At 39.6% G+C, this 13254-nt stretch overlaps 1 protein-coding gene across 1 annotated transcript; it reads left to right on the forward strand.

Moving 5' to 3' along the window:
- Window positions 1-493: 493 nt before the first annotated feature.
- On the forward strand, window positions 494-12733 carry LOC104447310 (calmodulin-binding protein 60 D-like). Its single transcript, XM_039313834.1, has 14 exons — window positions 494-691; window positions 1784-1856; window positions 2319-2371; window positions 3530-3553; window positions 3626-3805; window positions 3919-4412; window positions 7249-7409; window positions 7485-7679; window positions 9168-9402; window positions 9725-9736; window positions 9971-10051; window positions 10872-11006; window positions 11310-11483; window positions 12366-12733. Exons 1-14 carry the CDS (start codon window positions 582-584, stop codon window positions 12467-12469), a joined length of 2031 nt encoding a protein of 676 aa, XP_039169768.1. The 5' UTR covers window positions 494-581; the 3' UTR covers window positions 12470-12733.
- The last annotated feature ends 521 nt before the right edge of the window (window positions 12734-13254 follow it).

Below are 13254 nucleotides of genomic sequence, written 5' to 3' on the forward strand. Positions count from 1 at the left end.
TGTTAACATTTCTTGTTTGTCAAATTGGACGGAATTAATGAAAGGACTTGATTGTACCAACTTAATAAATTTTAAGATTTGATTGTATTTTTTTAAAGTTTTGAGATTTAATTACACATTTGTGTTGAATTTTAGAACTTTCAGTATATTTATTCTTTAATTGAATTTTTTTCACTTCCTCAATATATTGGAGCATGTGATCGATTGGATCAAAGATCAGGTTGAAAAGATTTACCTTAAACTCTTGTCGATGGCAAAAATAACTCAATTATTTGATAGGCCAGGAAATTGCTCGGCCAGCTTCACGAGGTTAAGGGGGCAAAAGTGCTAGAATCCAAGAAAAGAAAAGACAAAAAAAAAAGGTATTTTAAAACCGGCACCCTTTCCCGGAAATGTACAGCACTCTTCTCGGAAAAGACGTGCCCTCTCCGGAGACTACATTATAAAACATCCCCCCGTGACTCCAAACTCGTTATTTTGAGTTTGAGCTTGTGTTCGTACATTAACTGTTCATCGTCTCCTTCATTTCTGCTATACATTTGTTCCCGTTTGTTCAGCAGCCAAATCCTTCCAAGTGCTCAATGAGCTCCACAAAAGCAAAGACAATCATGTCGACGCAAAAGAGAGCTTTGCCTTCCACTTCTTCAGGTCAAGAAAGTCTACTCAAGAGGCCACGCATCGCTCGAATGAAGTAAGTTCGCTCTTCCCTCTCAGCATTTCGATGCTTGATCGATTATTTGATGATCGTGTTCGTTTTAGCTTTATTTGAGGGACTTTTTCAATTTTTATCCTTTTTTCCTTCTTTTTTTTTTCTCTCTTTTTTTTCCCATTTCCCTCCTTCCTCCTCCTCTATCCTCCTCACTCCTTCTTCCTAGGGCTTCGGCGACTGACCAGAGGGAAGGGCTGGCCGGTTGCCAAACTAAGGCAACTAGGTGAGCCCTCGCCAGATCCGACGAGGGTGGCCTTGCCGTCGTTGGGTCTGGCGGGGCGAGCCCCCGCCAGATCCGGCGAGGTGAGCCCTGCTAGATCCGGCGAGGGTGGCTCACCATCGCATCTGGCAAGGCCCTCCTCACCGAATTTGGCGAGGGCTTGCCCTTGCGGTCGCCGGGCGAGGCGACTCACCCGGCCGCCTCGGTCTGGCGATCAGCCAGCATGGCCGGTTGCTAGAGTCAAAGGAAGAAGGAGGGAGGAGGGAGGAGGGAGGAAGAAGGAAGAGAGAGAAAAAAGATAAAAAAAAAGGAAAAGAAGATAAAAATTAATAAAACATTTCAAAAAATAAAATATTATTATAAAAAGGATTGTCGGCGGCGGCCGATGGTCACATTAGTACCGATAAGCCAATTTTGACCAGGTGAACTGATTTGGTGTAACTATAAAAGATTTAGGGCTTAATTAATCAAAAAAAAAATTAGGACAGAATTGGCACAATAAGTTTTAGGACTTTTTGGTAATTTTTCCGAACAATGATATATGGCAAAGGAAGCATAACATTGATTAGCTTTTGCCTCGTGACAGTTCTAAATCGCTTTTGTTCTGTTTTTTGTTCGTGGGATTGTGCTGTGGATTAGATACGAAGCATAAAGACCCCCAATGTTGCCATCTCGACTCTGTTTTGCGATTTCGGCCTGGGCCAATCGCATTATTTCCTCCTGATTTGAATTAAACTTTCTTGAAACTTTTACATAGCCAGTGAGCTGTTATTGTTACTGGGTTACTTTGCTGTCCTGTTTGCCAAATTGTACCATCTTGATTGTACTTTTGTGCTGACCTGATCTTCACGCAGTCAAACATGGCGTTGGTCCGGGAGAAATCTTGTGCCGAGGAGCTGGTTGACAGAGGACGATGTCCGGAGAGTGGTAAGATGAGTAAAGTAGCCAACTTGGACATACAAAAGTACAGTCTTTATTGTGCTTCAATTGCTGATCTCTTCAATTAGGAGCGGTTGGATTCATGTCTGACCTTCCAGTCAGTTTCCGGATTGAAATCTGCATGAGAAATTGCTGCGAGATGAGTAGAAAATTATCGTTTGAGTGGTAAAAATGACCCGCTGACTGTTCTAGGCTTTTCCTGTGAAGCAATTCCACTAAGAACGTGATTTAGGCTAATCATGTTGTTTCGGACAGTACGGACAACAAAAAGATCCAGATTTTCAATGAAGTGGCTTGGACATAATTTTTTCCTTGAATCTTGGAAAATGTGATCAATGACAACTTGCATGTCGAAGGAGAACAATGAAGATACCTGTGATGTGAAACTTGTATGAGATGGAGACGTGGCAGATTGCAATGTAATCTTTGACATTGCTCCTTGCTGAACAGGTCAGGGAAGAGCTGGAGCGTGCTAAATCTGACTTGGCCGAATACTGTCGAAGGTGAATAAATTTTATTTGGTTTGTTAGCTGTAGCTCATCTGCATCAACTGATTCTTCTAGGAGAATTTCCATTTGTATTCTCTTGACAAGTAGAAATATCATGGAGTATCATAAGCCATCGGTCCATGATTTTGTTCAGCAAAGTGTAATACCTGCACATACATTATTTTTTCAATCACTGAAAAGACGTTGCATTAAGATGGCTGCTAATTAAACTTTACTTGCTTCAGTTATCAATGTACTGGATAAAAATTGTAATCCAGATTTGCGTTGACTTTTCTATGTTGCGTTACATTAAAGGAATGCATTTGATGAGTCTGGTAGACTGCTATCCATCTTTTTATACTGTAATCTATGAAGCACCGACACTCTCCAAGAGTTTTCGTGTCGTGTCAGACACTTCGACACATGTCTGACACTCTCGGACATTCTTCGGCACTCGGTCAACACGTGTCGGAAAATCGGACACTTGGTCAACTTTATTGATATTCTTCGATACTCGAGTTGGAATTCTGACATATGAATTTCCAGCACGTGATTCCGATATCGAGGTCAATTTTAAAAATTCAATAAATGAGATGTAAATATATGTGTGTGTGAAAAATAAAACAAAATAATAAAAATAATAAATAAAGAAAGAAGAAAGATCTAATATTCTCTTCTCTTTTGACTCCCACTTTCCGTGATACACAATTCACCCCTTAATTTTTTTCTCCTCTTCCAACATATCTAACATGCAAGTCCAGAATATGAATCGCTTAATTTTTCTTCAAGTTTTATAAATTATTGAAATAGGGTTGAATTTATCAAATTAAAATAATGAATGATATTAATAAATGGCGGATTAATGTTTTTAATGTAAATTCATTCTAGAATTTTTTAATTATTTATTTATTTATGAATTTGATTAAAATTAATTTGATTGAAATAATCATAAAAATAATAATTTATTATGTATATATAAATATATATTTAATATACAACGTGTGTCATAACGTGTCGGATTTTCTGTTTTTTGAGAAACGACGCGTCGGCATGTCGTGTCGTGTCGTGTCGTGTGAGTGTCGGTGCTACTTAGACTGTAATCAAGTCTGACATTCGTATGAAGTAGTAACTAAAATGTTACGTATGGATATTTGTCTATTTGTTACAAATAAGTCCACAAGACAGCCATTGTTCAAGGTGTCATTTTTTCATGGTGTAGTTGCATTAAGGATGCTCTGAAAGATGAGGTACAACAGGTATGCTCAACAGAGAGTGCTGTTCAAAATCCGGTAAGATAAACAAAGTTGATCGAATTTACACTTTGTCTGAGACATATCCCTTCTGCTTAACTTATTTTGAGGTCTCCAACCTTGGCAATTCTGCTGTTGGCGTTATTGGCCAGACAAAAGCGGTGGAGCTTGCAAACATTCAGTCTCCCCACCTTGCAAGGTACGAGTGCACATTCATAGTTCGTAGTTTGTCTCTCTTTATAGTTACTTTTCCAATTTCCTGCTTCTGTACCCGTTCCTATTTCTGATGGTTGTTCTCTGGAGAGAATGCAGGGCTATTGGTAAATCTACGGCAAAGAATAACGTGAGAAACTTACAGCTTCAATTACAAAACAAGCTGTCACTTCCTCTATTTACTGGGAAGAAACTAGAAGGAGAGGGTGGTGCTCGCATTTCCGTTGCCTTGATCGATGCGGATACAAGGGATGTTGTTACATCAGGGCCAGAAGCCTCCATCAAGCTGGGCGTCGTTGTGCTTGAAGGTGACTTCAATAGAGACGATGAGGAAAATTGGGCTCCAGAAGAGTTTGATAGCTACGTGGTTAAAGAACGAGAAGGAAAGAGACCGCTTTTGACGGGAAATCTCCAAGTAAAGCTCAAGGCGGGTGTTGGGGAGCTGGGAGATATGATATTTACCGACAATTCCAGTTGGAATAGGAGCAAAAAATTCAGGATAGGGCTCAAAGTGGCATCGAGTTATGGGAAGAATACACGAATCCGAGAAGCAAAAACAGATGCCTTCTCTGTCAAGGACCATAGGGGAGAAGGTATGATGATCTTATACTACCACATAAAATGGATATGGACTCCATACTTTTCAAAAAGTATAATCAAATCATAAAACTTGTTAAATTAGTATAGTCAAGTCCTTATATTAACCACTGGGGTTCGCCGTGCCACCCTTCCAACATGGAAGGGGGGAGGTGAGGGGTTCAAATCCCCACATTCTCGGGGGATGGGGGTAGGACGAGTAAGTTTCGAGAGTGGGTTGCGACTCCCACGCCCGCACGAGGCGGGGCACAAGCCTCATGGTGAGTGTAGAGTAGGAATAAGAGGACCGACAAAAAAAAAAAAAAGTCCTTATATTAATTCCGTTCAATTTGTCTAATAGAAAAAAAGGATAAGAATAAAACAATGTTAAAAATATAAAACTAGTGGTTCAATCTGGTGGACGCCCATCAGCAGCAACATCAGAAGACCCACCAACCGACTTCTTCTTCACAATCTCGGTGGATAGTTCATGGATCAGCTCTGAACTTAAGGGATCAGCAGCAGGGGTGAGAAGAAACGGAGAGGGCATCCTCCTCGATGGATTTGCGAAACCAATTTTCGCCCCTTTCGCGTTCGTGGCTGAAACCCTAACTATCCATGAGGCGTTCAATTGGTGGAAAGAGAAAGAAGCGGCACGAAGTGAACGAACTGGAGTAACACTTCCAACTGAACAGAACATGCACACTTCAAATGTTTTGAATGGAGTCTTGGTGTCCGACAGCTTGCAAGTGGTGGAGTCCATCTTGGGTTGGGTTGAACCTCCGTGGGCTGCACGCTCTATTATTCAAGATTGCAAGGAATCCATGGGACGCTCTATTATACAAGATTGCAAGGAATCCATGGGCTACACGCTCTATTATCCAAGATTGCAAGGAATTGTTGGGTCAGCTTAAGGAGATTAAACTATGTTTTGAGCCCGGAGAATTTAATCAGGCCGCCGATTGGATTGCTAAGGCTCATCGAATTGACTCGCTCCGACGAGCTGGAATTCAAATCCCCTCATTATCTTTAGCTTATTTTATGTTCGGACATCGAATCGTTTTGTAACCCATTAGGCTACGTTTGGTTGTTCGGATTTCTAATCAGGATAGGACTGGATAGAATAATATACGAAATCTTGAAATTTTTTTATATCATGTCCATTGTTTGGTGAATCGCAGTATTAAAATCGAATATGTTCATTTTTTTGGATATAAACGGCATATCATTATAAATGAACCTAAATGCTCATAAATAGAGATGGTGAAAATCTCTTGTAACATTATTTCTCAATTTATTTTTCCTCTTTCTTATATAATTTTCTTTATTATTTTTTCCCCTTTCATCATCCTTTAATAAAAAATTTATCAAATAGTAAACTGTACTAATATACCTAAAATACAAAAAATACCTAAACTATATAATAAATATAAATATTTAATTTATAGATTGAATGTTTATTATAATATAGAATTAAAGTTGAATATATAAATTAAAATAAGATTAATTAAAAGTATTTTTTATTTTAATTTCTTAAATTAGAATTCAAATATTATTGATATTGAAATATAATTTCAATTTTATTAATTTAATAAGTTTTTTATTTGAGAAAAATAACTTTTTATTATGAGAAATTATATCCACATTTATCCCACCTACCTAATAGGATAATTTTATCTTGTCTATATCCTAATTATATCCGATTTTATAGTGTCTTGAGCGAGCACCAAACGTTGGATAAATCATATCCTATCCCAAATATTATCCAACTGCCAACCGCAGCTTTAGTATCTGGTTAGTAATAAAATATCTTTAATTTTCGGCCAAAAAAGAAACTTCATCGCCACCACCGCTTCCGGAATGGGCCTGAGCCCCCCGCCGATCCGTAGAGCTCGTGGGACATGGCCGCTCAAGAGCTTCATTTCATCACAGGATTGTAATAGTCGAGGTGCTCCGCTGGCGATGCTGTATTCGACCGAAAGAAAAAAGAGGGTCTGGTTTTTATTCGACCACTGTTTCTGTAACCGACCGAAAAAAAGATAAAGGGTCTGCTCTGTAATTGCTAGGATGTCAGAACCGAACCGAAGGCACATAACTGGTTAACCGAATCGAACCTTTCGAAACCTGAAAATAACTCAATCGAAAAACCGACGTGAAGGCACATGCCTTCCGTTCGGTTAACTGAATTCAGCCATCTGTTAACCGAATCTGAATTCCGAATCTGAATTCAGCCATCCGTTAACCGAATTCAGCCATCTGAAACCAAAGAACCCAACCGAGCCGAACCGAACCCAAGTTCGGTTTTGCCTTCGGTTGGCTTAACCAAATTCAGCCATAAGAAATCTGAAAAGAACCAAACCCAAGTTCGGTTAACTGAATTGAACCATCCGAAACCTGAAAAGTAAATCTGTTTTCTTGCTGTAGAACTGAACCAAACCACTGACACCCCTGGTAATAGCGATAAAGTGTCCTGCTTCAGAAGAGCTTATCTATTACTACAGAATGTTGACACTTTGGATCCTTTCCAGAAGAGGTTTGGACGCCTATCAAGTGTTTGCTGCTAGTCATTAATGTAATAGCGATTGAGACCTTACTGACTTTGTTCTCTTCATTTTGCGGGAAACAAAAACTTCATCCGCCTGTATCGGATGATGAAGTCCGGTGGTTCGAAGAAGATTGCCAAAGATGGAAAAATCTCACTAAACTGAGTGAAGCCGGAATAAGGGCTTCCTTAGCTTATCTGTCTCAGTTCTTCACATAATAGCTTAAGAGAGTTTTTAGTTGCACAAGAAGCTTTGTTTGGCCTATTGATCTTAGCGTTACTGCAATTTTCATCTTCTATTCGCTTTTCAGCAAACAAGAAACACTATCCACCAGCATCTGACGATGAGGTCTGGAGATTGAAAAATATAGCAAAGGATGGACCATTTTACAAGCGGCTGATTGCAGAAGGAATACGTAACGTGGAACAGTTTTTACAACAACTCTACTTGGACTCCGAGAAACTGAGAAATGTGAGATTTTGCACATGGTTCTCAATTTGGATTGAACTCCCTGAACCAAGAAGATTATTATTACGTTTGTTGCAGATTCTCGGAAAGGGCATGAGAGAGGAGAAGTGGAAAGCCCTCGTAGATCATGCAAAAACTTGCACTTCAAATGGGAAACTCTTGCACGATAATGGAAATGATCGCGGTGTTATATTCAACAGCATTGGTCAAGTCAGTGGCCTAACTGCCGGCGGGGTGCATTATGCTGCTGACATAATTTCTCCCCATCAGAAGGTAACTGGGAAATTCTACCTTTTCTGGTATTTTCCATGCAATCTGCAAGGGACAACCCCTGACCTCAGATTAGCAGATAAAATTTTATCTACATTGTCAAAATAGCATGGGCATGATAGTTAATCAGATAGCTGTTTATCTACATTGTCAATATAGCGTAGGCATGATAGTTAATCAGATAGCTGTTTCTAAGAATTCGGTGCATTCAATTATGTTGAATTAGCGATTATTTTCTATTGATGATCGCAATTTCGAGTTCCTAAGGGGGTGTCTCTGATGCTAAGCTGTTTTAATCAGCTTTGCAAATGCCAGGGGAAAAGCAAAAACAAACGCAAATAGAGTTTCTCTGATGATAATTTTCTACTTTCTTTTTAGGTCAAAGAAAATGGGCACAAAATGGGGGCAAAGCCATGTAGAGAAAAGCTTAGAACCAAAAGAGCTCATTTACAATACAAATCATCTACAATGTCGTTTAAAGCATTTACATGCACATATAACTTTCCATTATACTGAAGTCTCAGAATAGAGTTTTCCTGGCAACATCCAGCTGACAATCTTCCATTTTAGTCTCCTAATGACACTATGTCCCGTCTCCACTAAAAAAATTTATCACCATTCTCTTGTCTCCATCATTCAGCCCCCTGACAATCCAAGACCTAATATTGACCTTCATATAAACAATGAAGAGTCCTTTTCACTGCTACCACTCACAACCTCCTTTTTCTGTCGGGAGTTTTATCATTATTGGTGGAACACTGAAGGCATTTCGATTCGTTGATTTTTTTCAAGGACTTAAAATGCTCAGGGCCATCATTTCCTTTCTCAAGCTCCTTGAAAAGACTCATGGCTGTATCTTGGAACACTCGGAAGGAGACTCCAGGGACCTGGCCAACAGCCTTGATACTGTTGAGTACCCAAAAGGAGACATCCTCCTCACTGTTTACCTCAAAACGATTCAACGATGGAACTGATAAAAAGAGAATCTTGCCTCATCAACCCCCATCAGCACCAAGACCAGTGAATCTCCATCCACATCCAATTCAAACTCCTCCAAAGGCTGCCCTCTTCTTTTACTCTCACCCCTGGAGAAGACATCACCAGAAGCACCCTCCGTGAGACCACAACCACCGTCCGCAACATGAGGAGTGCAGTCAGCAGCTTAGGAGCACTGTATGCTCATACAGAGTTCTAAGTTTTTGACTCATTCACCGTGTTATGGTACTTTCAAGTCGAGATGCTTTTGGTTGCTTTCATCAAATTCTGTGAACTCAATGTCCATGATTTTCCTTATTGGTATTTTGACCACCAACTTTGCATCTTCCTACCTTGTTTGATCTGTCTGAGAAAAAAAGGGAACATATTAGACACATCTTCTTAGTGCCTTTGATATCCATACAAGTCCAGCCTGAATTATTTGAGTCACCTAGGGTGTAAGATAACCCTGATAAAGTGACTGGTTGTGGAAGTAGTAACTTTCAAGTCTTCCAGGTCTGTGCAGATAAATTGGTGAAAAAGGCCTATGAGAATTGGAATGATGTCACATCAAACGAAGCTGAGGCTTCTTCAAGTTCCATGTTGGAGAAGATCTCGTGTTCTTTTCCGTGTGAAGTTCTAGGAGATCAACAATGCTTCCATCCAGCTGACAACAATACGCCTCCACCGAGACGGGGCGGTCATGTTAGTTTGAAAGTACCTCCTAGAACTTCAGCATCCACAGTGGAAGGTATGTGCTCTAGTTGGCTGCGAGGAAAAGAAAAAGTTGCCTATAATTAAACACTAGCTGAGATGTAGCCACTTTTTTTTGTGATTTTAGATCATCAAAGTGATATGTTGCAACTAAAACCTTTCACAGTAGCGTACATCTTTGGGAGGGAAATATACTGGCTTCCAATGATATGGGTTTGGAGGTGTTTAAGATCAACTGTTCCATAAGTAGCATGAAGTATGTGATTGCAATGTTGTCTATTGGGAGGGAGGAGCACTGTTGTCTATTCTCGTTTCTCATGAAGTATGTGATTGCAATGCCCTAATTATTGGTTCTTCAGATGGGTTTTGGGACCAAAAGCTATTTAGCTTAACTGTCTGTATAAATCACAACATTAGGAACTTATGGACTCCATGTTGATCCCACACCTAGGAGACTTGCCTTTCCTGGCTTGCCACATTTCTACTATGGGCTTCATCAATCGGATACTAATTTATTTTTAATCTCTCTCCAGGAAACCGGGGCATTAATGCTGCGCAATTGCTAATACAATCACAAAGTCTCAATCCCCAAAATGCCACGTTGAACCAAATGGAGCCTTCAGCAGATACAAATGTGCAGCCATTAGGACAACCGTACGGGTCAACATCAGGCTTCCCAACTTTAAGTACGTTGAAATTTCTCCGTCCAATGTCAATCTCTTCGTGGCATAATATTGTTTATCCTGTCTTGTGGAAAAATTGAGAACAAAGATTGGGACTTCCACCCTAACAATATGCAGAATGAATTTTCTCTCTGGTGATATATGTGGTGTGAATATAACTTGCTGGGACAAAAGTAGATTGTTATCACCTCTTCGCGTTGGCCTAGGACAGATTCATGCTTGTTTAATGAAGAGTAGGAATTGCATCAGCTCAATTCTTCTCCTTAAGGAAAGCAGTTTTGCCCTTTTTCTTTCTTTTTTCTGCGAAGAAATGCACGAAGAGCAACCATAGAGAGTGCGCCAAAAAAGCACTCAACACCTGATCACACTAGGAACTCATTTGATGAGTTTAAAAACACTTAACACTCAACTCGAACGATGGTACACCCTTAGTGAGTATTACAAGAATCCCGATGATGATGATATGGCTTCGGAGGTGATTGAAATCAACGATTCCATTAGTGTCATGGAGTCAAACAAGAATATGGCGAAATATTTTACAAGGGAGGAGCATCAGTGACTATTATCATTACTCATGAAGCACACAATCGCAATGTCCTGATTATTTGGCATTCTTGAGGTGTATTTCAGGGCCTCAATCGATTTAATCGAAATCAACGGATGATGCATCTTCGAGAAGGGAATGTAGTCGTAATGTCATAATTATTGGTTCTTCATATGTATTTCAGGACCTATTTTTGAATTCTTTAATAGCTCAGATCGTCTATATGCATCAAAATGCTGACCGTTTAACTATCTCTCCCTCCCCTCTTTCTCTCCACAGGAAACAGTGGTAGTACTTCTGCTCGATTGCCAATGCAACCACAAAGTCTCAATTCCCAACATGCCACGCGGAACCCGATTATTGGTGGTTTGAACCAAATGGAGCCTTCAGCGTATACATACGGAAGTTTCCCAGGTTTCAATAAGTTGAATTTCCACCCCCAATGTTGATTTCTTTGCGGCATGGTATTGTTTTATCCAGTCTTGTGGAAATTGGGACTTCTATATGAAAATATGCAGAATCGGTATTCGCCATGGTGATGAATGGGTGAGAGTATGACTTGCTGGCACGAAAACAGAGAACACTATCACCTCTAAGGCTTTGTTACCACGTCATAGAAGTAGAAAATACCGAGAATTTTTTTCTATTACTTTAATAGCTCATATCCTTGTCTATATGCAAAAAAATTCTGATAGTTCAAACTCTCTCTCTATCCAGGAAACAGTGGTATTACTTCTGCTGGATTGCCAATTCAATTACAGAGTCTCAATTCCCAAAATGCCATGTGGAACCAAATTACTTCCGGTTCGAACCAAAAGGAGCCTTCAGCAAATACAAATGTACAGCCATACGGACAACTCTACGGGCCATCATCAAGCTTCCTAGCTTCCAGTAAGTTAAATTTTCTCCCTGTAATGTAGTCGATTGTGTTGTGTTATGGTATTATCTATACTGTCCTGTGAAAAAAATTGAGAAGAAAGTTTGGCACTTCTATACTGGAAATAGGCAGAATTATTATTGGCTGCGATAATGAATGTGGTGAGAGCATCATTTGCTGGAGTGAAAGGAGAACGTTATCAACTCTATGGCTTTGGTTTCTGCCGCAGTTCTGTTTCAGTGGACAGATTCGTGCTTGTGTATGGAAGAGTAGGAATTGCATTAGCTCATTTCTTCTCCTTATGGAAAGCAGTTTTGTCCTTTTTCTTTCCTTTTTCTGCCAAGAAATGCACAAAGAGCAACCATAGAGAGAGTGCCAAAAAAAACTCAACACCGGACCACATTAGGAAACCCTTTAATGAGTTTAAAAGAGGGATATTTTTGTGATATCTGCTATTATCAATCCCATTTGGGAACTAAACAAGTAAATGTGAAGCTGGCTCATTTGAAGGCTAAATCATTTGGCATCTCAAGTATGATCCTCGACTCAATTTTTCCACACTGGTAAGCTCCTTTTAGGGGTTTGATTGGGTCTAGTCAACTTAGCAAATGTTGTAACTGCATACAAAGAGAGTTATATAGGTGTTTTCTAAGATATTACTTCTGATTATTTCTCTGTAGCAGTTGAATTATCTCACTTTTCTGATGGTAAGGACTGATCAAAGTGTAATTTCCATGGCCAATGCATACTCATCTCGGAAAACCAGTAGTGGACATAGTGATGGCCTCATTAGTAGTGTAACATTCATTGAATATTCATCTATGGTTCATGAGAAATTAGCAATCATGGTGTGTGAAGTGTGGTCTCATTCTAATATTATCTGTATTGCTCGTCAGATAATGAAGACTACGAGTATGTTTGTGAACAGTTCTTTGAGGGCCCGAATCTTGCGGCTGCTGATCAAGCACTACTTGCTCCCGGACAACCTTTTGGGATTTGACATTCAGCGCATTGGCCATGGAGACTTCCTATTTACCTCAATTGTTTAAATTGAGTCATATTTATTATGAGTTTTTAAATTGAAGTATGAACACTATGCTTGTTGGTGTAATGCACACATCCATGTACAACTGGTTCTATGTCTGTTTGTCATTTTAGTTCTACGATGCCATGGGCTAAGAAAGGGATTGAATTTGCGGACCAAACTGGCTGTCACTGGTTTTTACTAGATTACTATCCTTATAGATGGAGCGGTTTCCATGCATCTGTTGAAAGTAACAACATTTCAAACGTCGATATGGTTTTCGAGAGACTCTTAGAGCCATTAGGCTAGAGGAAAGTTAGTGAAGGGAGCTGCTAAATTATGGTAAACGTCTTTCGACATTGTTGCTGGAGCTGTAGCACTTACTATAGAAAAAAGAAAGAAACAAAAGTCAATCCCGGTTACAGTGTATTTTATTTAGTCTGGAGATACCGTAGAGTTGTCTCTAGAAAATTTTGCGAACTAGGCAAATTGAATACTATTATGAGAATTTAGAATAAGATGGTTGGCAATGCCCCATTAGCATAACAAAATTACGGTTCATGGACGTGGATTCATGATTAAGGCTTCGTTTGTTTCGTCAACCAAATTTTCCACTGTTTGGCTCAAAGAGAATGAATGGATCAAGAAAAATAATTTCCGTCAACTGGGAAAAATCCTTCAAAATATCAGAAAATGGATGGAAATCATTTTCTTTTTCCTCGCGTTCTGAGACAAAGGCTCCTCCCTCTTCTCTGCCTTCT

The sequence above is a fragment of the Eucalyptus grandis genome, chromosome 5 (assembly GCF_016545825.1).
Source record: "Eucalyptus grandis isolate ANBG69807.140 chromosome 5, ASM1654582v1, whole genome shotgun sequence".
In the NCBI taxonomy this organism is placed as follows: domain Eukaryota; kingdom Viridiplantae; phylum Streptophyta; class Magnoliopsida; order Myrtales; family Myrtaceae; genus Eucalyptus; species Eucalyptus grandis.